The 27,376-nt window shown below is 36.9% G+C and overlaps 2 protein-coding genes and 1 long non-coding RNA gene across 5 annotated transcripts in view; 1 reads left to right on the plus strand and 2 right to left on the minus strand.

Moving 5' to 3' along the window:
* NSUN3 (NOP2/Sun RNA methyltransferase family member 3) overlaps positions 1-14,533 on the minus strand; it is a 59,287-nt gene extending 44,754 nt beyond the window's left edge. Inside the window, exons 1-3 of the mRNA XM_003358877.5 lie at positions 14,400-14,533; positions 13,420-13,529; positions 3,008-3,351 (exon numbers count right to left, since the gene is read on the minus strand). Of these exons, the coding sequence (XP_003358925.2) occupies positions 3,008-3,351; positions 13,420-13,529; positions 14,400-14,411 (466 nt within the window). The 5' untranslated portion in view covers positions 14,412-14,533. The remainder of the gene's footprint in view (positions 1-3,007; positions 3,352-13,419; positions 13,530-14,399) is intronic.
* On the plus strand, positions 14,685-21,646 carry LOC102166963. The gene is made up of 2 exons (XR_307201.3): positions 14,685-14,873; positions 17,887-21,646. It is a non-coding gene; the product is annotated as an uncharacterized LOC102166963 (long non-coding RNA).
* ARL13B (ADP ribosylation factor like GTPase 13B) overlaps positions 21,123-27,376 on the minus strand; it is an 81,188-nt gene continuing 74,934 nt past the window's right edge. For all 3 annotated transcript variants that reach the window (XM_021070734.1, XM_021070732.1, XM_021070733.1), the window contains one exon: positions 21,123-21,983. In XM_021070734.1, coding sequence (XP_020926393.1) covers positions 21,907-21,983 — 77 coding nt within the window. In that variant the 3' untranslated portion in view covers positions 21,123-21,906. The remainder of the gene's footprint in view (positions 21,984-27,376) is intronic.

The following is a 27,376-nucleotide window of genomic DNA, read 5'->3' on the forward strand; positions in this document are numbered from 1 at the left end:
CAAACTCCTAAAATATATCTGTTTGCTTTTGGATTCCTAATCTGGAATTTCCTTACCATAAACATGTAAAATACGTATAGTCTACTAATGAGGATAATCTAGAAATAAAATGCCCTCTTTTCAAAACAGCACCTAAATTTGGCATTTCTCTTCCATCTTTCACAATCCTAAAAATTCTATATCTGAAGTTAATGTAACAAACAAGAGTACTGCCAAACACAGAGTGAAAGTAGTAATATTCCTTACAACACGACTCCATAAAATTTCATTTTCAGCTCAAATTATAGAAATAAGTCAATCTTACAAAATAATCTCTTTTGTTGTGATTTCATATATCAAAAAAAAGCAAGCTTCAACAGTTTTAACCACAAGTTGGAAACACATGGCATGTTTTCACCTAAATATAGAGCTAACTGATATATCTGCACCAATACCTCCTACTAAAAATGGACTCAGAGTTCTCATAAAAATGTTAGTAATCTATTTCAATGGGAATGCGCTCTAGGAAGATATAAATTAGCAGTCTTCAAACTGGGATGTGCATTCCCTGAGAATAACATAACTTTCTAAGGGATAAACAGGCTTAGATAGTTTCAAAATAATGTTTTCAGATCATTGACTACCTAAAAGAGAACACCTCTGGTCAGCGCTTCACTTTCCACAACAGCCCTTTACCAACTTTACAAGTGAAAGCAAGCTTCCCACCCATCCAGAATTTTATTACAAATTCTGCCAGGGTGAAGAAACCTTCGAAGCCCCAAAGGTAGTTCAACACCCTAGTGTTTTGGCTGAGAAAGTGAATGAGTCTCCTATAACTAGGCAACACAGCCTTTTGTAATTGAGAGGCTTTCCAATCCTTTGCCTTCTTCAAAAACAGACCTAAAGAGGGAGCTCCCTTCGTGGCTTAGCCATTACGGATCCTAACTAGGATCCATGAGGATGCAGGTTCGATCCCTGGCCTTGCTCAATGGGTTAAGGATCCAGCGTTGTCGTGAGCTGTGGTGTAGGTCGCAGACACGACTTGGATCCTGCATTGCTGTAGCTGTGGTGAAGGCCAGAAGCTGCAGCTGGGATTTGACCCCTAGCCTGGGAACTTCCATATGCTGTGAATGTGGCCCTAAAAAGCAAAAAAAAAAAAAAAAAAAAAACCCACCAAACACCAGACCTAACCAGTGCTCACCTAGTACATGATTAAAATAACCCTTGGCCTACTTGGACAGGGAACTATGTCCAGTCTCCTGGATTAGAACATGATTGGAAGATACTATGAAAAAAAAGAATATATATATATATATACATATATATATATGACTGGGTCACTTGGCTGTAAAGCAGAAATTGAAGGAACATTGTAAATCAAATATACTTTAATAAAAAATTTAAAAAAACAAAAAAATGACCCTTGGTGTAAGAGATCTATGTAATTAGGGCTTGTAACTCAGGAGTTTAAAGAACTAGTGAGACAACTATAAGACAGTTCCCACCATTTCTATCTTTTTATCTATATGAACAGCATTTGCACTTTCAAAACAAAATCATCAAACAAACAAAACCAGATGGAACTGATGCTGAATTCTGTCTCATCCAGTTGTAAGTAATGTTCCTCCAGGGCAATCAAAGGTAGTATTTTAAAAGTTCTATCATCTCATTAAGAAGATAATTTACAATGACAACATTACTTTTAACAAATATTTATAAAAATGTGTATTACACAGATTTCATTATTTTTGTGATAACAGTAATAAGTCATTTCAAAAGAACTTCTAAAATCTTTAGAATTGCACCGTCCAATGCTATATCCACTTGCCACATAAGGCTATGAGCACTTGAAACACACCTAGTACAAACTGAAATGTGCTCTAAGTGTAAAATGTACACCAATTTCAAAGACTTTGTAAGAAAATGAGAATGCAAAATATCTCATTAATAAGTTATACTTTGATTACATGTTGAAATAACACTTCAGATGTATTGGGTTACAGTATATTTTAAAATTAATTTCACTTTTATTTATTTATTTTTTTGTCTTTTGTCTTTTTAGAGCTGCACCCACGGCATATGGAGGTTCCCAGGCCAGGGGTCCAGTCGGAGCTGTTGCTGTGGCTGTTGCTGCTGGCCTACAATAGAGCCACAGCAACGCCAGATCTGAGCCGCGTCTGTGACCTACACCACAGCTCACAGCAATGCCAGATCCTTAACCCACTGAGCAAGGCAAGGGGTCAAACCCGCAACCTCATCGTTCCTAGTCAGATTCGTTTCCACTGCGCCATGACAGGAACTCCTGTTTCTTTTAATTTTCAATGAGACTGCTCAAAATTTTTAAATTACATATTTCATGTTATATTTCTATTGGACATAACTGCCTTAGAACCTATGGTCCAATGATACAAAAAATGATTTTAATTGTATACATTTTGGTGGCCTAGAAAGATGCCAAGGATATCAATACGAGGCTCTCAAGTGTAAAAGTAACAATAACATTAAAAAAAAATCTGGAGTTCCCGTCGTGGCGCAGTGGTTAACGAATCCGACTAGGAACCATGAGGTTGCGGGTTCGATCCCTGCCCTTGCTCAGTGGGTTAACGATCCGGCGTTGCCATGAGCTGTGGTGTAGGTTGCAGACGCAGCTCGGATCCAGCGTTGCTGTGGCTCTGGCGTGGGCCAGTGGCCACAGCTCTGATTCGACCCCTAGCCTGGGAACCTCCATATGCCGTGGGAGCGGCCCAAAGAAATAGCAAAAAGAGAGAGTGTCTGTGAGGATGAGGTTATATCTCTGACCTTGCTCAGTAGGTTAAGGATCCAGCATTGCTGCAAGGTGTAGATAGGTATAGGTTGTGGCTCGGATCCTGTGTGGCTGTGGCTGTGGCATAGACCAGCAGCTGCAGCTGATTCAAGCCCTAGCCTGGGAACTTCCATATATTGTGTGTGGCCCTGAAAAGCAAAATAAATAAATAAATAAATAAAAATAAAATAAAAGTTGTCAATTATGGAAAGAAAAGCACATTACCTGGATAAGCACACTGCAGCAGAGCTATGGATTTACCTCCAGGGGCAGCACACAGATCCAGAATCTTCTCCCCATGCCTCAATTCCAGAGCCAGTACGGGGAGAAGAGAGGCAGCATTCAGGAGATAGAATTTTTTCAGATTTCCAATCTGGTGTCTTTCTGAAGGCATTCTGTGTGGAGTTCTGCTAAGGTAACACTTCATTGATTTGGGATTATAGGGCAAAGATCCTTGAAAGAGTGAGTGGTAGCCCTTCAAATGTAAATCCTTTTCCAGTTCAAAAGGATAATTGAACCGGTTAAGAAGAACAGCATATTGCCAACAGGATGGAGATGTTAGTATATCCCTAGAGAGAAAACGAAAAACAAAAGTATATTAATGTCATACACAGTGATACAATTTTATATCACCAACCAAGGGAACATGATCTGAGTTTTCTACTTTACTTACTTGTAATTTTCAGAGCCAAGAGAAGTATTACTGACTTTTCCTTTTGCCTCAGGCTCCCATAAGGCTCAACCCAGCATTGTTATATTCCTGTCTATATTTAAAACTTTGCTATTTTGGGGAGTTCCTGTCATGGCTCAATGTAAACAAATCTGACTACCTTCTATGAGGATGCAGGTTTGATCCCTGGCCTTGCTCAGAGGGTTAAGGATCTGGCATTGCTATGGTGTAGGCTGCAGATGCGGCTCGAATCTGGTGTTGCTATGGTTGTGGAGTAGGCTGGTGGCTACAACTCCAATTTGATCCCTAGCCTGGGAACCTCCAGATGCCGTGGGTGCGGCCCTAAAAAGACAAAAGATCAAAAAAAATAAAATAAAAAAATTAATAAAAATAACCTTTGCTCTTCTGTTCATCGTGGGTTTTTTCTTTTGTATCAATTTTGGCCATTAAAATAAGTACTTACCTAGGTATGGAGTATTTATCTTAGTAATCAGATACTTACCTACCTCAAAACCATTAAAACAGATTTTAGTCTATCACTCTTGGCACAAGGAAGCGTTTTCTTAGAGACAAAATTTAAAACCTAAGTCTATTAATATTGAAGGGAAAAGTACTATCATTAAAAAGTGTTTAAAGGAGTAAGTGTTCAAGTTTTCCTCTGATGAAGCTGAAAGTATGTCAAGCTAACTACAGTGGACCCTATAGTAATAGACTTAATGAGGCAATCAGTGGCTCAGTTGATATAAAACCAAGAATGGTTTAAAAATCACTCATGGGTTGATGGTGCAGGCTCTTCCCCGCCTCCATCTCCCTAGCAGATTCACCATCATAATTTTTCATTCGGTCCAACAGTTAGATCTCTTGACAATCGAAAGCTCACATCAAGTGACAAATGATACAGCAGGAAATATTTAATTTACTTATGAGCTGACCTTTCTAGCTGAGTTGTTTGGGAGCCTCATTAACCATGGTCAATTAAATAAATTCCAGCTGCTACTCACCCTGGTGCTGCCTCTGTGAGGAATGGCTGGATTGAAATGTAACACCTGTGACTGGAAGTGTGCCCTGTGAATTTCGATTGAGGCTAATAAATGAAACTGCATTTGCATTTCACTGCTTCTTACTATGATGTGCACCAAAAGAGCAGTGTTTCAACTGTACTAGAGGATGACAATCTTTTTAAGAACATATGTGTAAAAGACTGCTGTGCCCCACCCAGGTGTTTTAGCAGATTTGACATGGAGCCTGAGAACTTGCATTTCTAGCAAGTTTTTGGTGCTACTGATGCTGCTGATTCCCAGGACCACACTTTGGGAACCAAAGCATTAAAATGGACTTCAAAGGGAAATCTGTGAATGCCACGGTTATAAATCTTATGTCAGTCTATCCTAATCCTACCCTCCAAACTAGATGAAAACCTATTCAGAGTGTTGGGTCATGTAGCAACAGGGAAATGATGTTCAGAAACATAATTTAATTAATACAGACTGGAGTGGCTTGGCTTAACTGATGTGTCCATCCCTTAGCTAACAGAGTTGGACACTTTCAGTTGGTTATCTCACAGGGCAAATCTCCATTCTTTTTGTTTTCTTTTTTACAATTTCCAAAGCTATTTTAGAATGTTTATTGTTTCAGATGAACATAAGAATCAGTTGGTCAGTTAAAAATATTTTTTAAAATACTTGTATAGATAGAAAGATAGTAACTTCGATGAGGATTATATTCACTAAATTTGGGAAGAATTAACATTATATTCCTTCCAACTTTCACCACAGTATGTTTCTCCATTTATTCACATTTTCTTTCACATCCCCCAGTTAAAGTTATTAATATTGCATATTTCATTTAACCTTATTGTATAAAAGGATTATTAGTTTAGGAACACCACTGATCCTTATACATGATCCAATATGTTAAATCCTGAAGGATGAGGAGGAATCAGCCACAGGATAAAATGAGAGTACATGTTCCAGAGCAAAGGCCCGAGCACATGAACAGGCACAGAGCTACAATGGAGGACAGTGGAGTGGGGAATTAAAAGCAGTCTAGTGTGGCAGGAGATTATATAGGTTGTGTATAAGATGACAGAGTGTTAACATTTTCCTATAAATTTTAAGTCTTAATAAATGAGAAGTCATTGTCTCTTGGGGGAGAGCCTCATTAGATTTAAAAACACAGGAGGGGTATAGCTTAGTAGTAGAGCATTTGACTGTAGATTTAAAAACATGTACTTAAGGTAAAGTGAGGCAGAAATCTTCAAAAATTATTCTACCTCTTTCTTTAACTAGATAAAATAAAGCCTTGCTCAGAACAAATATATTTTCTAATTCTGCCTAACCTACATCAAGCCTACTGAACTATCTAACTTCCCAATTTTCTCTAGCCTTTAACAGTCTCAGAATAAACTGCTCCCTCTCCCTAGAATGACCTCCCTCTCTCACCCACCTACAGCCTGACTTACGTTCCTACTAACTCTCCTTGCTTTTCAGGGAGCAGTTATTTACCCAGGGCAGCCTTTCTACCTACCACCCAATCCACACACTCCACCTCACCCTCATAGTAATGATAATAAAAAACTACTGATCAGATGCTTACAATGCTTATCTCTCACCATGACAACCGTGAGGGGTAGTTATTACACCCATCTCTGAGGTCAGGTTAACTGAGGCTTTCAAAGATTTGGCAACTTAGTCATGATGCGATTTAAGCAGAAGTCCCTGACTCAAAAGCCAATGGCTTTAAAGCCTAATGGACTACAAAGCTCTGGTATTATAGCACAAGTGGCAGATGACAGAAAGAAGTTCTACTCCAGCCCTCCCCTAGTGTCAGTGGCCCCACACTTCTTAACGTGGCCTATTGTGTCCAACAACGGGAATCACTTGACACATGTGGCCCTTGAGAACCAGCTGCAACAGGACCAAACCAATTAAGTGTGACTGCTAAGGTTGCTCAGGCTGGTGTTTCTCAACCCTGAGAAAGCAAAGTTGTGTATTAATGCGGCTCTCAGCTCCTGCTGCAACCACCTGCCAGTAACTTCCTTTCCCCCCAACACATACACACACACTTTCCAGGGCTTGCACTGCTGTAATGATGTCCTGGTACAGGCATGCCGGTGGCTACTCACTTTAAAAGCTCTGATGGATGGGCAAGTAGCCCAGCAGACAGTGGAGAGAGTCATATTAGAAGACCCAAAAGAACTGGCCAGGTGCCACACTCCAGGCCTCCTCTCAAGATTCATGAGAAGTCTGAAGCTGCTCCACTCACCAATCTCCAAGACCAGAAGTTCAAGTACAATCAGCAGTCAGCAAAAATGGGACCTAGAAATCAGTCACCTGCAAATGTTTCACTAGTATGTCAACTGACAGCATTTTGAAAAAAACTGTACCCTCCAGAACATTCTGAGTTGATATCAAAATCTTTACCACATTTTAAGGATGTAATTTCCAGCATACTGTAAAAATTGACATTTTAAAATATAAATTATAGTACTTTTTAAAATGTATTCAGTGAAACCTAAATACCAGAGTGATTTTAAAACCCATCACTGTCCATTTAAAAATTCATGGACTGACTTTTCTTGAACAGATGGAAGTTTTACACTGTTCCTCTTCCTTTTATTTACAGTCTATTTCCCCATAAAACTTTATCCTAATATATTTTTGTGCTTTTAATCTTTATTACCTATCATATTTCTCTCTCATACACACATACGTGTATATACTAAGTGTGTTTTCACTGCAGCCTTAAAGGTCTAAGTGCCAAATGGTAACTTCTGGATTCAGTTATCAATAAAATTATTAGCACAAAATTGATCAAAGTAACATATATTCAATTATTTAAACATAAAATGGAAAAATTTATAGGAAACTTATCTCTTAATGAAATGAACTTTTTTCCTCCCTCTTATATCCGGGAATGAACATCACCTAGTGTTATAATGATTAGGGTTCAACATCATTTCCTATTTTGTGTTTTTAGAAATGCTGAGAAAAACCTTCACTTAAGTAAGAATTAAATACATTTTGTTAAACAAGTATCTCCCTTTTGTTAAAATTCTGAGTTATAATCTCAAATCACTAAGTGACATATCTTCAAAAATATTTTAAATGATCTGTTAGCTGACCCAACTCAACTGTAGGTCTTTAGTTTTGTTGAAAGCAAATCTTAGAAACAATATGACCTGTCAAAGAATTTTAGTCATGAGTCATTTACTTTCTAACAACAGTCCAATCAATAGTCTCTGGCCAGGCAAGTTTCTGACGCCCTCGAGGAATGCAGTGTGGAAGAGTCAGAATGGTGAAACTGTGTCCCTTTTTGCAAAGTGGGACAAAGACAACTGCAGAAGGGCAGCTGGGAAAGGAGAATAAGTACCCACTTAGGCCTTAGGAGAGCAGAGTAATCTTCTGAAAGATTATTCGGAGGATGTGAAACTTGATTGCTATAACTTGCCTGTGCTCACATGTCCCTTTAAAATTGCATATTATTTGGACAAAGTTTGTTATATGATTTTCAACTTTTCTATTCTCCCTCTACCTTCCTATATAATAATGAAGATTTAAAAAATAATATTATCTATATATTGCTAAGAACAATTGGTATACTTCCATAGATTAGAAAACCAACTAAATGTTGATGGTTAAAAAATAGAACTGCCTTTTGTTTTATTGCTATTATTATCCACTAGGGGGCACCCACTCAATCATTTTAAAAGTATAGTTTAGAAATAAAGACTAAATCAATTCATGGGAGTGCAACAAAGTATGTTTTCAAGCCATTTTATTTTTATTCTTCAGAGATTCTAATGATGATCTGATTGCCTCCTACTCTTTCTTGGCATTATTTCCTCTTTGTCTCTCATGGAAGGGCAATATATGTCCATATCTATTAGTCACAGTACCTCAGATAAGAAGTCCTGAGTGAAGGTTTGTGTTTCTGGTGGAGACAACAAAAGGCTGAAAATTCAGAACAAAAGGACTTGTGTGTATACACTCCCAATAAGACTACATAGTCCTCACAGCAGCACACTTGGTAGGGGAAAAGGCACAGGCTTGGACTGGCCATAAACTGAGACACCTGAAAATTTTTCTAATCTCTGACATTACAAGGGGCCAAAAGTTACTACTTACAGGGTTTGCACAGATTAAGGTTAAAAATGTGTGTAAAGCCGAAATAGAAATCTAGATACTAGTTCATTTGTTTTACCCAACCAACCTACTCCATCCCCCTTCATAGATTCTGGTAATACAATCTGGTTAGATAATTTTTCCCCTCTATATTTGAACTATGTGAACTCTAGGTTAATGAGGAGAATGTTAAAAAAAAAAAAAAAAAAAAAAGGCCAGATTTAACTATGGATTTTTTTTCCTTCCACGAAGTGCACACAGAATTTCCAAAGTTCACATAAAGTTCGTATAGATTTCCAATTAATCCTCCTCTCACATGTATTTGACTATACATAATCTATCTTTGTATCCTCAATGCCTAGTGCAATGCCTGACATGTCAAATACTGCCCACGTTATAAATAAATAGATCACCCGCACAAATCTTAAGGTACTGGTTCTTCAAGACCCTCCCTTGTCAGGGAAGAAACAAGCAAGTTAGAATATTATGTCAAAACAACCTTTGAAAAATTACAGCAGGAGTTCCCATCGTGGCACAGCAGAAACAAATCCACTTAGGAACCATGAGGTTGCAGGTTCAATCCCTGGCCTTGCTCAGTGGGTTAAGGATCCAGCGTTGCTGTGAGCTGTGGTGTAGGTCACAGACACAGCTCGGATCTGGCACTGTTGTGGCTGTGGCATAAACCGGCAGCTGTAGCTCTGATTAGACCCCTAGCCTGGGAACCTCCACATGTCATAGGTGCAGCCCTAAGACAAAAGACAAAAGACCGAAAAAAAAAAAAAATTACAGCAGCTGTATCAACAAAACACAATGGAAACGGAAAGAGCAGAACTGATTTTGTCAGGTATATATGGGACAGCCTGATGAAGAATAATAGTAATAATTCTAAGATAGACTGATGGCTTAGTATATGTCAAACAATGTTCTAAATACTTTATATATATGTAAATTCATTTTACCTTTCCAAATAATTATATGAAATAGATATTTATTTCCTCCATTTTTCAGGCAAAGGTAGTGAGGCACAGAAATGCTAATTTTTCTAGGTCATGTGCTACAAGATGCAGAGGTAGGATGTGAACTCACCTTTAACCACTGTACAGAGGGAGAAAGGAGAGAGTCCTCCCTGGCAGAGGGAACAGTATATTCAGTCCCCAAAGAATGAAGAAGCCTGTCTAGTGATAAGATATTTAGTCCAAATTAATAGTTTGGACAGTGGGGGAACAAAGGAGGCTTGTACTCCAGGAGTGACACAATGGAGTATGGCAGCACTGAGGAGCACTACAGGGTATACAAGACAAACTCCAGGGCTTTTCCAAATGTGAGCTATGTATCATTGGGCAAGTTATTTAACTTCTGTATGCCTCAGCTTTCCTATCTGTCAAATGGAAATACTAACTACCTTAAAGAGTTGTACAGAGGATTATCTAGATTAGAACATTGCCTGACATACAGTGCCATAAAAGTGGTTGCTAAAATATAAGCAAACAGGAGCGGGCTAAGGACCTGACTTAGAATCCATGAGAATGAGGGTTCGATTTCTGGCTTTGCTCAGTGGATTAAGGATCTGGCATTGACACAGCACAGGTTTCAGAAGCAGCTCAGATTTGGCGTTGCTGTGGCTGCAGCTCTGATTCGACCCCAGCCCTGGAACTTCCACATGCCACAGGTGTGGCCTTAAAAAGGGAAAAAAAAAAAAAAAAAAAAAAAAAAAGGCTAACAAATAAATAATAGAGGTAGGAGACTATGGAAAAGTACTGTTGCAATATGGCAGGTAAGAAACAATGAAGACCTAACTAAATACCGACAGTGAGGATAAAAGGGAGATGCAAACTAAGAAACTTTTTGGGTAAAAGCATAAGGATCTGGCTGGCAGGCATTTAGATTTTGAGGGGGCAGGGTACTGGTAAGTAGTGGTAGTACATAGGAAGACCCCAAGACCACTCTTACTTCTGATACCAACTAAAAGTTCAGTTCCATGAGACCACTCTCAGGTTTGATTATTAGCTAAAAAGACACACAGGATTCACTATTACCATTTATTACACCAAAAAGATACAGGTTAAAATCAGTCAAGGAAAGAGAAGTTCCCGCTGTGGTACGACAGGAGCCACAGCATGTCTGCAGTCCAAGGACGCAGGTTTGATCTCCAGCCTGGCACAGTGAGTTAAAGGATCCAGCATTGCTGCAACTGCGGCTTGGATCTGATCCCTAGCCCAGGAAGTCCATATGCCATGGGGTAGCAAAAAAAGAAAAAAAAAAAAATCAGTCAAGGAAAGAGAAGCATGATATAGAGTGCAGCAAAATCAAAGCATGACGCTTCTAGTTGTCCTCTTCAGTAGAATCATTGACAGGATAACTTTTCCCTGCAACAATGTGTGACAATCCACATGGGAGTACTGCAAAACAGGGAGTCATGGCTCTGGTTTTTGTTGTGGCTCAGTCACACAAACATAAATGACTATCCACCCAGCTGATCTTTAGTCTCCAGTCCCTCAGGAAGTTGGAGGCAGGAGGCCTGGCTAATACAGGGGCCCAGAGCCACCGACAAAAATCACATTGTTAGACCTTGCTATTACCTAAGCCCCCAGGTAAACAAAGACTCTTAGGTAGGGCATTCTCAGGGTTCAGGGATCACCTCCAAGGAGCTGAGGGCAAATATCAGAGCTATTTTGAATAAGGTTCACTCTACTACAACAGCAGTGAAAGTTTGAAGGTGGAAAAAGGGAACTGGATTGATGGTGATGCTGTCATCTGAGACGGAATATGCAAGCAGCAAATGGCAACATAGGTTTGGGAAGGAAAAATAATAACATGCTTTTAAGTTGGCCTGGTAAATAACTAAATAAAGTTACCAGAATACACTTAGAAATATGGGACTGAAACTTAGGAAGAATGGCACCACTTGACATGACAGCATATTGAGGGAAGTTTGGAGTCTTGCTCTGAATGGGCTCACCTGAGGCAGAACATATACGCAACATGTAGGGTAAAAATTGTACCAGGATAAAGAACTTCAAAGGGCTGCTCAGAGGATGACAGCAAGAAGGGTTTTTACAAACAAAATTAAACACCAAATCTTTCCACTAGAGGAAACTAAAAATTTTGAGTAAATTATTAGCTTTCTAGATAGCACAAAAATGCACTTGCCTTCCCCTGGAAGTACACAGACTCTGCTAGCATGTTATGTCTTGCAAATAAATAGTTAAAAACCAAAAATGTTTCTGTTCTTATTTCCCCATGCCATCCTACCTGCTCAGATTTCTAAGTAGAGAAAGCCTTTATTTTGCCTATGGCAAATTTAGCACATGTTTATGCAAAACTTAAATTACCATGAAAACCCAACAAAAAGGTAGATGAAGCAGAAGGCACACCTAATCAAATGGATTTGAGGTTCACTGCTCATTTCAGTTAGGGTCAAATAATAATTTATAAATCTGTCTGAGCACATTAAATGGAAAAATAACTCATAGGTATAAAGTCTGAGGACAATACACTTCTTGCAAACTTTTTTTTTTTTAATCATCCGTATATGCCTAATTACATCCCAGGTATGAGAGGCACATAGAATAGGGGTGAGCAGCGGGAGTTCATGAACCAGAGAGCCTGGGCACAAATCCCAGCTCTGCCGCTTACTAGCTGAGTGAACTTGGGCAAGTTACTTAAACTCTGTGTAGTTTCCTCAAATGAAAAGTGGGAAACAAGGCTCACGGGTTTGTTCCGAGAATCACACAAAGTCAGTATTGACTGGCATGTAATAAGCATGCAGAAGGTGCTTGATTATTTGCCTAATGTGTTTGAGTACCTTTACATACTGAAAACCTCATGAATTAATTACACATCACAATTTGTTACTCTTTCTTCTCTGTGAGACAAGAAACCTAGTTTTGCAACAAAACTACAACTATAAACTACAATTTCATATTGCAGTATTTTTAAGTTTCTAAAACAGCTTAATTTGTCTAGGATTATCTCAGAACTACTTCATGCCTTATTAAGTCACCGAGACACAGCTTCTCTTCAGGTCATTGCTGGGACCATCAGGCTTTGTTAGATAAGACTATGTATGCCTATTTTTATCAGGATATTTATGGAATTAACAGTTCATATAGTTTTAACCATGAATCTCCTCTCCCATGAACACCAGACTATCAGAAAACCGAGCATGGGGGACTGTTTTGCTCTCTGTAGTTCAATGGGTATAGTATACTGTAGCAGTCACTCAGTGTAAAGAACCCACAGAGTAAAATACTGGCCAAACACAAAACTCACTAAACATACAAATTGCACTTCCCTCACATCTATGAATTAAATTTTTTTTTCTGCTTCCTATAATACATTTAAATAATTTGTGTGTGTGCATGTGTGTGTGTGTGTATGCACAAGCATTATGTTCAAAACATAGCCAGCTAAAGACAAGGAAGAAACATGATTACCAAATAAACTGAGTTTAGCTAAGATAGGCAGTGTTGGCTTTAAAGATGTGTTTCATTACCTTCTGAATTTCAGAAACTAGTCGTATATCCTCAAAAGTTTTAAGATTTTTCTGTTACAATATAATTAACTTTGTCAAACTGGTGGGGAGCCCTGTTTCAAAGATCAAAGCAATTACTCAAGACAAGGTCCTAACAAATCTTTGCTTACTATCACTTCAAGGCTTCTCTTCTCCCCTTTCTATCATCCTATGATTCAATCTATTTCTTCATCCTTCTTCCCTTCTGACCTCTCAGCAGGAAGTGGCAGCCAGGTTTAGATCCTTCATCTTTTATCTTCACAGTATCCCTCCCCAAGCAGGGTTTATTTCTTGTTCTAACATAAAGAGTCAAGAGATGAATAGTACTAACCTTACTGTATTCCAGGCATCTCCAAGTTCTCTGGAATATTGCTTTTCAAAATGATCCAAAACAACTTTGCAAATCTGTTTTGCAAGCTTCCTCTCTGATTTTGCTTTCAGCTATGATGATAAGAAAAGGTTGCTGACACACTCTGATAACACAAATTTACTGAACTTCAATATTAGCACAGTCTTTTTACTTAAGATAACACTTTTTTCCTGATAACTACCAGTTCTTACAACAGGAGCTGTAGCTCACATGTAACAAAATAGTATTGTGATACTCTAATCAATTACATTTCAATAAAACCTGTTTAAAAACTGAATTATGATACTCTACTTAGGAAAAAAAGGTTTCTCCCAATAATTACTGTGCAAATGTAAAGCAAAAATTAAATCAGAATGTTAACACAGAAATATCAAAAGAACAAATTTAATTTAAATAAGCCACTCCAACTGCTAACATTTGGGGAAATTGGGTGAAAAGTATATGGGAGGCCTGCATTATCTTTGCAATTTTTTGTAAATGTAAAATTATTCTAAAACAAATTTTATTGAGAATATTCATTCTAGTCTCCTGTGGAAACTTCTTTGCAATTCTATTTCATTTTCTAATCCAAGAAAAGTTTATCGATGGATAATATAGCAGACATCCTCCTAAGCTCCCAGGAAAGAGCAATGACAAAGGCTGTCTCAGCCCTCCAAGAGCATGCATTCTGCTCAAAGCTGAAGGAGGTGGATATTAAGTTTTGCAGGCTGGACTGCGAACATGTTATTTGAAGTGGAGGTGAGTCTTGGGAGAAAACGAAAAGGCCCGCGGGCACGCGTCCAAACACTCAGAACTATTCTAAGGCTTTACATTACAGCTAGAGAAACTCAGAGGTCACAAGGTTCCCCCCCGCCCCAAACCCAGCTCCCTCCCTCGCCACGTCGTCTGCCGGCGAAGTGTCTCGTTGAGTCAAAGGCACTCGGCTGGGTCCCAGTCCTCACCCGGGTCAACATCACCCCGTCAGGAAAGGTCAAATAAGAAGTCAATACCGCCCAGCCTGTAAAGCCTGCGCGGCACCTAAAACACAGCGTGTCTTCCGAACTTCTCCGGAATTCTCTTTCATCCCTCACTTTTCCGGTTTAACTTCTCGCGAGATACTGCTTTGCCCGAGTCATCGAAATCTCGCCAAAAGATCTAGGTCCCGCGAGAGGCAAACGAAAAGTTATTGCTGCCTCCAAAGGAAGCGGCGGTGCCTACCTACTCCCTGCGGCGAGCTTGAGCCCGTGGGCGGAGTCTTGGGTTGTCAGAAAGTCACGCCTCACGCTAAACGTCGCTCACAGCCCTCTGCTGATGTGCTCAGTGAAAGAATGGAAGTCTTCGTCACTTAGGTTTTTTGTGTGATCATTGTTTTAAGATGTTCTCAGAGGCTAGTTCCAGAGCTAATCTATCAAATCCGAAGACCTTTGTTAGCACAGGTATTCATAACTCAAGATAAAAGAACGGATATGATAAAAAAAATTGTTACTCATTTCCTAGAATTGGCCCATTGGCATAATCTCTCTTTTTCATTAATTTTTTAAAAATTAAACTGTAGTTGATTTAAAATGTTGTGCCATAATCTGTTTTAATGGGGAGCGTTAAAGGATTAAGTTGATTGAAATACACAGGTAAAGCGCTTAGCACAGAGACTAGAAAACAGTAAACGCCAAAATGTTAGCTGTTATTGTGTATTATTTTCACTTTCTTGATCTTCGTGATTATCATCAAGTTCTGATACGAAATACCTAACCACCAAAGTGTCCTTCCTTACACTCTAAACCCTACAAAATGACCCTCCTCACCACCTCTACTGAGAGAAGTGTTACTAGTTCTCAGGAAAGTATTACACCCATTCTTGATAGGAATAGCAATTTATTTGCTCCTTTAGTGTTATTCTTTAGTTGCTCCCTTGTAACAGTAGTCAGCAATTTATCAGAAAATCAGTGCTTAGTAGAATACCTAATACGAAGTAAGCATCATCTTTTTGAGGCCCTCGATGCTAAAAATATCAGTATCGGTGTATAACACAGGTGCAAATCTTAAGACCAAGTAAAATGATAAACGTCATTACCCCTAATGTGACTCGAAGTTTAATATATTTATTTAAACAAGTTCCCCAGTTATCTACTACTGAATTTAGATTTGATGCAAAAGAAAATATAATATTAAGAAGTGAGGTGATTAAATGCATTAGTTTGTTGTATGTTTAAAGAAAAATTATTAACTTTCAGCCTCTAAGAGATTTTATAAATTTATATTTTCTGTACTCATTATAGATTGTTGCATTTAAAGAATCAATATATTTGCAATGTAGACATACAAAAATGTTTAAGGAGGTAGTAGAAGTCAGATATACTATTTTTCCACAGGAAAGGGGATATGTTATGCTTGGAGAGAGGTTATATTAGTTTTGTTGTATTGTGACTTCTTTAGCATATTCCTGTTTTCTAATTTTTTAATAAACTAATGCTTATTGAAGAAAAATATTTTAAGCATATGGGCATGAAAATCATGCACAATACCACTAGAAATAACCACTATTAATGTTTCGGTGTATTTCTCTAATTTTATTCATTTTCAAGGTTGATCAAAGTATGTATAATGTATCCTCTATTTATAACCATTTTCTTATATTAAAAAATATTCATATATAATACATCATTTCTAGAACTTGCTTGGTATTTGGAGGTTTGGAGGTTATCACACTTACTAGCTATCTTATTATCGATAGACATTTTTGCACATGAATCTTTGCGTGTCTGATAATATAATTTTTAATTATGTCCTTAGTCTGGGTAGGTTTTCCAAATCTTACTAGTTATTATATTTCTTTTGTAAATTACCTAATCATATCCACTTTTCTAGACCTGTCTTAGTGCTATTTTTTGTGCAATTTTTGTTTATATTAGAGATGTTAACCATGTCACATTTTCAAGTACTTTGTCAATTTTTCTTACATCAGTTTGATTTTAAACATGAAGATATTTTAAATTTTTATTGTTTGAGTTTTTAATTGATGCTATTGCTTAGATTCTCTTATTCCACAGAAGGGAGCTACTTATGTTTTCTTCTCCCTTTTTCTTTACAGGTTGATCTCCCTCATTTAATCCATTAATCTTTCTAGAATCAATTAGTATATCATGAGCATGCTAATGGATTTCCTCAACCTAACATCAAATAGCTACTGAAGAATTTTAAAATTCCACATTAAGTTTTAAGAATATAAGCTACTAGAGGGAGACTTATTTTAAACCACTGCACACATGAGATAAGAAATTACGCTGACACAAATGCCAAAAATTGATAGGGTTTTAAAATTATTGTTATTATTATTATTGTTATTATTGTTATTGCTATTATTATAGTCTTAAAGAATGATGCAGTTTAAGAATACGAGGACTTACTGCTAAGCAGAAAAATAATTTTTACATCCCTAAGCAATTTTATTGTGAAGTCGTTCGATATAAGTGTTTCAGAATAAATTTTTTTTTGTCTTTTTGCCATTTCTTGGGCCGCTCCCGTGGCATGTGGAGGTTCCCAGGCTAGGGGTCTAATTGGAGCTATAGCTGCCAGCCTACACCAGAGCCACAGCAACGCGGGATCCGAGCCTTGTCTGCAACCTACACCACAGCTCACTGCAACACCGGATGGTTAACCCACTGAGCAAGGCCAGGGATCGAACCCGCAGCCTCATGGTTCCTAGTCAGATTCGTTAACCACTGCGCCACGACAGGAACTCCCAGAATAAATTTTTAATGAATTTTCATACTTATATTAACCAGCTCTTAAGGCTTTTCATCTTCATATAGAGGCTTATATCTCAAAAAGGTATAGACAGCATTTGTAGTAAAACACTCTGACATCAAGTTAGTGTTAACTCCTTAAACTGGGTGGCAGAAAAACACCAGAAAGAAACCTACCACCGAAGCAAGAAAACAAAGCATAGTTAAAGGTAATCTTGAACTTAACTTTACGTGAGTAGCTAGTTAGATGAGGCTCTCATTTTTTTAACTACAGACCTCCAAAGTGGTATGTACAAATTCCAGCACATAACCCACTGGGACTGGGAAGTATATATAGTAACTTGTATTTTCTTTTAATTTTTTAGGAGTTCCCATCATGGCTCAGTGGTTAACGAACCCAACTAGCATCCATGAGAACATGGGTTCAATCCCTAGCCTTCCTTAGTGGGTTAAGGTTCTGGCGTTGTCATGAGCTGTGGTGTAAGTTGCAGACTCAGCTGGGATCTTGCATTGCTGATCCCGTGTTGCTGTGGTGTTGCTGTGGCTCCAGTGTAGACTGGCAGCTACATCTCCAATTGGACCCCTAGCCTGGGAACCTCCATATGCCACAGGTACGGCCCTAAAAATACAAAAAAAAAAAAAAAATTTTTAAAGGAGTCCTTTCGGATGGGTCCTAATACATTCTCATTTGTGTCCTTTTAAACAGAGGAAATTTTGGCACACTGAGACACTAGTGGCAAAAGCAGAGAGGAAAGACCATGTGATGACACAGGCAGGAGGCCACCAAGGAGTTTCAGACAAGGATGCCAACACCTTGAACTTGAACTTCCAGGCTTCTAAACTATTAGAAAATAAATTTCTGTTGTTTAAGCCACTCAGTATTCTGTGATACCTTGTTATGGCAGCCCTAGCAAACTAATGTAGTAACTTCATATTTAATGTTTACTTAAAATACTTAGTGAAAGGGATGTATATAATTTGGAGACTGCTGATTCATTTAGCTAAGTCATAAATTATTTCCTCATCAGCACACAAAAGGAATTTACAACTCATGCTCTAAGCTGGCAAATGATTTTCTTTATATTTGCCCTTTAGTTACAAGCAGGTCCTCTTCGTTAAAGGAAATTCATTTCTGACTTACCATTTTTTTCTCAAAGAAAAAACAGACTTCTGTGTTTCCAAAAAGACAGTGAATTATTGCTATTTTGATAATTTATACCATTCTTTAATGTAAATTTTGAAATATATGAATTATTCTTTGGATCAACTAGAATGTATATCCTGATAAATTAGAAGACAAGTATTAAGGAGGATCTCAGTTGCAAAGTATACCCCATTAGAGAAAAACTTAGGTAGTAAAGCCAAAGATAATAAAATTTATAAGCCACAGCTTTATTTGTATAAGCAGTTTCATTTTTGATAAGCTTTTGCCACTTAGAAGAATTGTTGTTTGGTGTGTGTGGAATGGGAGAAACTGAGTAACATGAAAACCATAGCATATAGAATCAAATATAAAATAAAATATTGTCATAGTAAAAGAACACTTCATAGGACATCAGCCTTAAATATAATGGCATATTCCATAGTTGAATGTCTCTGGATTATTCACAGCAAGTTTTACAAATTAGGTAAATTCTGGTCTTTCATCTGGCACTTAAAAGAGCATTTAATTTTAAATTTGCAGAAAATATGGCACTTAAGCTTTACGAAATTATGAATTTGCTTTCTCCATTATAAAAGACAAATTACAAAAAAACTAGTTTGAGACATTGAGGAAAACACAAAATCAATGATTCTAAGAAATTCACTGCTGGCATTTGACATTTCTAATATTGCTTCCAGAAATAGTTTTATACTTAAAATCAATTACATACAAAATCATATATGTTATATATGCATTTTACACATAAAGATATATGGATTAATTACCTTCCAAGTAAGTGAAACTATATTTTTATTCAGTAGCTTTATCTTACTTAACGAGACAGAAACTGTCATCTAGAATCATAAGGTGATATTTTTTAACTGCCTTTAAAAGGAGAGCATTCTTTCCCACATATGTAAAAATGTGCAGAGAAAAAAGTTTTTCATGTAAAGTAGTAAAATTCATTATTTTAATATATTGACTTAAAATATCTTTTTAACAGTCGCATTTAAAAAAAATCCTTTCTAATTACCCAAAAGAAGTCATTTTAGTTTATCGAATGAAAAGCAAAACAACATGTTAATATAAATTATTTTTATTGTGTGAAAATGTCATAATTCATAATGATTAATTAAAAATGCAGCATATAACAAAATAGGCATTTACTTGTTAAAAGCCACTGGATTTACAAAACTTTAAACATATTTTTAGAATGCTTTAAGAATATGAATTAATTTTTGAGAGATATACAAAGCATTTATTCCATTTTATCATACATTTAATTTCAAAATCTTCAAAATGATTATTTGTCTTAAATAGACTTGGTAACTATTGTACACTATAGTAATCACTGATAGAAAACAATAATTTTTAAAATATATTTATTCTCAAGATGAATATTAAAAATGGCAAATGTATGAGTTTAGTTTTTAAAAAATGAATAAATGTAAATTTTACAAAAAGGAACCAAAAAGTGATACAAACAGGTTTTTTCTCTAAAATCTAATTCCAAATTTTTACTCTTTCTTCTTGTGTTGCTTTTCCTTAAATTTCAGCCACTTACCAAATTTGTAATGAATTTTATATCCAATATTTAATGCTTTTTACTCAGTATGTTAGGTAGGTCCCACATACAAAACTCTAACAAAGTGCCTATGATGCTGACTAGAGTTTTAAATGACTGATTGATGGATGTTCAATAAGTTAAAAAATGTGAATAAAATGTTATGCTCTAAAGGAAAACTTTAAAAGTAAATGATCATATTAAACTGCATTAGACATACTTAATCACATTATTGTTAGATACTAATATATGTCTGTTATCAGTACAAATTGCCAAATTGGTTGACAAATTTTAACAAGGTGATTAGAAATCAGCTTTATAGTATTTTCACCTTGATGTAAATGGATGCTTTTAATTAAATGAAACACTATGACACTATTATTCAAAACATATATCTAAAACCTTGCCTAGGAGTTCCCTTGTGGTGCAAGGGCTTAAGGATCCAGCATTGTCACTGCAGCGCTTGGGTCATTGCAGCGCTTGGGTCATTGCTATAGCATGGGTTCGATCCCTGGCCTGGGAATTTCCAAGTGCCTCGAGCACAGCAAAAAATAAAAATAAAAATAAAAAATTTGTCTAAATGCTAGATAAAGAGAGAATCCTATAGACGTCATTTTTCAGTTCAAGAGAAGTAATGTTATTTTATTATTATTTTTTTTATTATTAGGGCTGCAGCTGAGGCATATGGAAGTTCCCAGGCTAGGGATTGAATCGGAGCTGCAGCAGCCAGCTACACCACAGCCACAGCAACGCCAGATCTCAGCCGCATCTGTGGTGGCATCTCATGGCAGTGCTGGGTCCTTAACCCACTGAGCAAGGCCAGAGATCAAACCCACACCCTCATGGATACTAGTCAGGTTGGTAACCCGCTGAGACACAATAGGAACCCCAAGAAGTAATATTACTTTAAATTGAGGAATTATTTTTGAATTATTTCTTATAATTTAAACCAACATTTTTATTCTTATTTCTTTAGTACCCTAACATTTCCCAGTTATAAAATACAAGTCTCTGGACTTGTATTCAGTAGTTTTTCTGGTCTTTTTGCCTTTAATTTCAAGGCACAAATGAATTACAATAACCTAAAAGAGTCATTGCAGTTTCTGATAGAACAAGGGAGTGAGAAGGATCTCCGAAAAGGTCTAACCTTTGAAAGAGGTGTTTATTGGGACTTTTAATGATATCTTAGAGGACATTTTTATTAATTTAAAAAGCATTTAAGTCAAAAGGTATTGTAAATCTTTTTCATTTATTGGGAGCATCACCAAAGAAAACAAACAACAACAAAAGTTCAAATAATTAATTAGTGTTTTCAAATAACATAATTTGGTAAAGATCTGAAAATTTATTTTAAAAAGATATCTTAAAATAAAGTCAAATTAGGATGTATACTTTAATAATAATACTATTATAAAACATTCAAACCATATAAATATATCCTGTTTGTATAGTTCATTTCTGTCAAGTAAATCATCTCCATTTTCCAGACACAATTTAAACAAAGCATCTATAGAAAAGTGCACAGTAAATATAGTAATTAAAATTCTTAAACAAAAGTTTTACAAAAATATAACAAGTTAAAAATTTAGATTATAAATTCCCAAGAGTTCCCTTCCCATGCACATGTATCTTACAAATGTTTAAGATACAGAAATAAAGGCTAATAAACAAACAGTAATGAAAGTGTACAGAGTCCATTGGCTCTTTTTCTGAAGAGGTTTTCCTTCAGGAATATGTCCATAAGTGGAAATGTATAAATCAGAGTCAATACTAACTCTTGCTAACTTGTTCCAAATGCTCATCCCATATGCTAGTCATTTGCTTCCTTTTTTCTTTTTCTTTTTAATTTAAACTATGAAGAACATGGATAAGTAATTATCAGATCAATCAGGTCTTTGGCTCACTGAAATTGCTATGGTTGTCTTGCCCCAGCATCAGTGTTCAGAGTTTTCCTCCTTTGAGAAAGAAGGTTCTCCAGTTCATCTTGCTGACATTAAGAGCGCATCCACATGGTTTGGTTATGAGATGACGTCATGAGCATCACTGTTAGGTCTCTGTCGCACAGCCAGGGGAGGTAGTGGCTTCCCATAAAAATCTGTGTAAACAGGGATACCAAAGTTACATTAACTTTTATGGTAAATCAAGATTTCTGACACAATTCATTAATTTCCAACCAACATCTTTAAAAGAGTAAGACACTCTGATTTTACAGATGAAGAAATGGGTGGGGAGAATAGGAAGAAAAAAAAGTTGGAATCCAAGAAAACTTGAATAAATTCAAAACACAACTGTGAGGGTAAATTCTTAACTCTAGGTTATAAGTTAATCTCTACTTGATTCTGTACCTAATATATATACATATATATGTATATATATGTATATATATTTTTTCCAATTACATGTTCACACTAGAATAAAACAAATAACATTCAAATTTAAAGAACCTGTTGCCAGAGCCCTGATAAAATTAGTGTTTGTATAATCCATGTTCTTAGCCAATAGCTATTCCTTATAGGAATTAGAGAAAAATTGATCAATAATCTTAGTGTTCTGGGAAGTAGGAATATTTTACAATGATGTTCTAATATATTTCAGTGATTTACAGCATATTTGATACAAAAACAGTCCTTTTTTTTTTTTTGGCCACACCCACGGCACTGGGGAAGTTCCCAGGCCAGGGATCATGCCCTTGCCACAGGAGAAACCTGAGTCATAGCTGTGACAATGCCAGATCCTTACCCTGCTGAGCCACCAAAGAACTCCCTCAGTCTTAATTTGTATTTCAGAGTAAGTTCCTATCCCTTAATTAACATAAATTGGTTTATAAATTTAATAGCATATGTAAATCTTCAATAATTAATCATTTTCTGGCCTATTACCTTAAAAATTATGCTAAAAGCACAGGTGTTCGGGATCACTTGATATAAATATATTAAAGCTGTATTCGGGGGCCCATTTCCCATTCAGCATGTGCCAGAGTTTAGCTAAGCTAGTCCATGGTATTGTTGCCTCAACATCCATTTTGTCTGGTCAAGTGGCCTGTGGCTGCTTTAAATAGACACTGGCACCTCATGCAAGAACATGCTCTAAAAACAGCCTGCAGAATCACAAGTAAATGCTAAGTTCCTCAGATGACTTCCTCAATGGCCCTTGTGATCAACTGTCTCCCTCACCTTTCCTTAAATAAGACTTCAGAGGAACTTAATAAAACTGCTGTTTTTAGTTTGAATTGATCAATCTGTCCTTAGCCTGGGAACCCCAAAGCACTCTGCCCACGGACACTAATAAAGGCAGGGAGCCTTGGTACTGTAGCTCTCTCTGCACCTTGCCTTAAACTCCCACTTTCCACTATGGAACCCTTAAAGCGTGTCATATACTTCCTCTGGGACCTGTGAGTAATTTCTCTATTTTAATTTCTCTTGTGTTTGTTTTGTTTGTTTGTTTGTTTTGTTTTGTTTTGTTTTTTTAACTGAGGCTTACACCACCCAGGACCCAAGGCCTCTACTTAACAAAAGTTAATTTAGCAAAGTCATAACAGCATTTAAGGAGATAGGAAGTCAGTCCATACTAACAGAAGTAAACAGCTCTTCTGGGATCCATAAGTGGGGAGCACACCACTGCTCCCAATGTTAGAGAGACAGGCAAATACATGCAGTCTCAGTTTACCAAGCCAGACACTCATGAATGGAAAATGCGGAGGGAACTGCGCCTGGTTAGGAAAACCTGAACTGTGGCGAAATGCTAGAGGCTCAGTGTGGACAAATCTGAGAGTTAAAAATTCCAGGCAAAGTGAGTCACAGAGGACCCTCCATGGCATTGTGAGATTCACCTCCAGGAACTTAAGCAAATTCCCACAGTAAATACTGGGAGAAAATCCCCTCCTGCTGACAGCAGAGCAGGGGAAAAGGGAGCATTATGAAATACCCCACAGTATTTTGTTCTTATTAACAAGGACTGACTGACCTCAGAGGAAACGAGTTAGCCAGAGTCTAACTTGCTAGGGTATTATCCAAACCTAACTGACCCGGGGAAGGGAAATAACCAATTCCAGCTGGCTCTAGCCATTCTGTCTCATCTAATGGAGGAGAAAAAAACTTGAGAACTCTCATGAAGTTAATAGTCCAGAGGCAAGGGCTCACTAAACATCTTGAGACCTAATCACAGGAATAGAGAATGCTTCCCCTGCTACCACACGACACGATGGTATTACTAAAGGTCTATTTTCAACAGTTCCTAGTACATCATGCTAGACTATCAAGAAAAAAATTCCAAAAGGCAAAAAGTACAATTTGAAGAGACAGAACAAGCATCAGAACAAGACATGGCAGGAATAACGACATTATCATGCCAGGAATTTAAAATAGCAATGATTAATAAGCTAAGGGCTTTAATGGATAAAGGAGACAGCATACAAGAACAGATGGGCAAATGTAAGCAGAGAGATGGAAATCCCATGAAAGAACCAAAAAGAAATGCTAGAGAGAAAAAACACTGGAAAAGAAAAGAAGAATGTGTTTGATGTATTTATTAGTACACTGGACACAGCTGAGAAAAGAACCTCCAAGACAGAGGATATATCAATACAATCCCTGAAGACTGAAAAGGGAAAAGAATAAAAACTGAAAACAAACAAAAAAGAGAACATCCAAGAACACTGCCAATATAAAGGGTGTAACAAAGGTGTAATGGTAATACCAGAAGAAGAGAGAAAGGAACATAAACAATCTTTGAAGCAACAGTGACTGAAAATTTCCCCAAATTAATATCAAACACCAACCCACAGATCCAGGAAACTCAGAGAACACTGCGTAGGACAAATGCCCCCCAAACTATGTCTAGGTATATCATATTCAAATTACAGGAAAATCAAAAAAACATTTTAAAGTAGAGGGACAAAGGTAAGAATTACACTCAACTTCTGCTCAGAAACCATGTAAGCAAGAAGAAAGCAGAGTGAAATATTTATGGTTTTCACAGAAAAAATGAAAACAAAACCCCACCAACCTAGAATTCTGTACCCTACAAAATAAAATTATCTCTCGAAAGAAAAAAACTCAAACAAAAATTGAAGGAATTTGTTGCCAGCAGACTTGCCTTGCAAGAAATGGTAACAATTTCTTCTGAGAGAAGGAAAATAATATACATCAGACACTCAGCTCTATGTTTAAAAAAAAAAAAATCAAAGAAGAAATATATAAAGGTAAAATGAAAACAATCTATCAGATAACAGGTTGCTCAAAGATTAATAGCAACAATGATTTGATTACATACGCTTATAGGTATACCTCATATATGTACATATATTTACACATAAGCTTATGTATGTTTATATATGAATGAGATGGATGGTAGCAATGAAACAAGGGACAGAAGGAATGAGTTAGGATTATTTGGTTATTATCTGCTCTCATGCTACCCATTAAATTGCATAAAATTGTGTTAATTATTTTTATCCATAAATTGTGTTACTTAAAAGTGGATTTGGATTAATTGTAAATGTATACTAAAAACTCTAGGGCTGCCACTAAAAAAGTCTATGACAAAGGAGGCAGGCATATACAATGGAGAAAAGACAGCCTCTTCAGTAAACAGTCCTGGGAAAACTGCAGAGTAACATGAAAAAGAAGCAAATTGGATTACCTTCTTTTTATTTATTTATTTTTAATTTTTTATTTATATTTTTGGCTTTTTAGGGCCACATCCATGGCATGTGGAGGTTCCCAGGCAAGGGGCCTAATCAGAGCTGTAGCTGCTGGTCTACACCACAGCCACAGCAACACCAGATCTGAGCCACGTCTGTGACCTACGCCACAGCTCATGGCAATGCCGGATCCTTAACCCAGTGAACAAAGCCAGAGATCGAATCTGCATCCTCATGGATACTAGTTGGTGTTGTTAACTGCTGTGCCATGATGGGAACTCCTGGACTACTTTCTTATACCATATACAAAAGTAAATTTTAAATGACTGAAGACTTAAATGTAAAACCTGAAACTATAAAATGCCTAGAAGAAAATATAGGCAATAACACTCTGACATTAGTCTTAATATTTTTTGGATATGTCTCCTCAGCCAAAGGAAACAAAAGCAAAAATAAACAAAAGAGATTACATTAAACTAAAAAGTTTTGCATGGTAAGGAAACTTATCAACAAAAGTCTATTGAATAGGAGAAGATATTTGCAAATGGTGTATCCAATAAAGGGTTAATATCTAAAATACACAAAGAACTCCTAAAATTCAACATCAAAAATACCAAACAACCCAATTAAAAATTGTGCTTGAGAATCTGAATAGACATTATTCCAAAGAAGACAGACAGATGGCCAAAAGATACAAGAAAAATGCTCAACATCACTAATCATCAGGGAAATGTAAATCAAAATCACATTCACACCTATCAGAATGGTTATTATCAAAAAGACAACAAATAACAAGTGTTAGAAAGGATGTGAAGAAAAGGGTGCACTGTTAGTGGGAATGTAAACTACGTAGCAGCCACTATGAAAAACAGTATGAAGTTCCTTAAAAAATTAAAAATAGAACTACCATACAATCTACAATTTGACCTCAGTATTTTTCCAAAGAAAACAAAAACACTAATTTGAAAAGATGCATGCACTCTGATACTCGTTACAGAATTATTCACAATAGCCAAGAAGCAACCTAAGTGCTCATCAATAGACAAACAGAGCATGTGTGCGCGCACACATGTATGTACACACACACACACACACACACACACACACACACACACAGAAGAATATCACTGAGCCATAAAAAAGAAGGAACTTTTGCCATTTTCAACACATGAATGGACCTAGAGGGTATTACACTGTGAAATAAGTCAAACAGAGAAAGACAAATACCATATGGTTTCACCTATATGTGGAATCTAAAAAACAAATGAACAAACATAACAAAACAGAAACAGAATCATAGGAGTTCCCACTGCGGCTCAGTGGGTTAAGAACACAAATAGTGTCTGTGAGGATGTATATTTGATCCTTGGCTTCATTCAGTGGGTTAAGGATCCAGCATTGCTGGGAGCTGTGGTATAAGCAGCAGATGAATCTTAGATCCAATGCTGCTGTGGCTGTGGCATAGGCTGTAGCTCCAGCTCTCTTTTGACCCCTAGCCTGGGAACTTCCATATGCCACAAGTGCAGCCTTGAGAAAAGAAGAAAAGAAAGAAAGAAAAGAAAGGGAGGAAGAAAGGGAGGGAAAGAAAGAAAGAGAGTCATGCATACAGAGAACAAATGTGGTTGCTGGGTAGGGGAGGGCAGTGGAGGGCGCAGTAGGGTGGGGTGTGAGGGATGAGTGAAACAGGTGAGGGAAATTAAGAGGTATGAATACCCAGTTACAAAATAAATGTCACTATCCAGTTACAAAATGATCACAAGGAAAAAATTTTTTTTCTTTTTCTTTTATTTTTTTTTCTTCATGGGATGATATATGTTCACCAAGCTTATTTTGGGAATCATTTCATG

The sequence above is a fragment of the Sus scrofa genome, chromosome 13 (genome assembly GCF_000003025.6).
Source record: "Sus scrofa isolate TJ Tabasco breed Duroc chromosome 13, Sscrofa11.1, whole genome shotgun sequence".
In the NCBI taxonomy this organism is placed as follows: Eukaryota; Metazoa; Chordata; class Mammalia; order Artiodactyla; family Suidae; genus Sus; species Sus scrofa.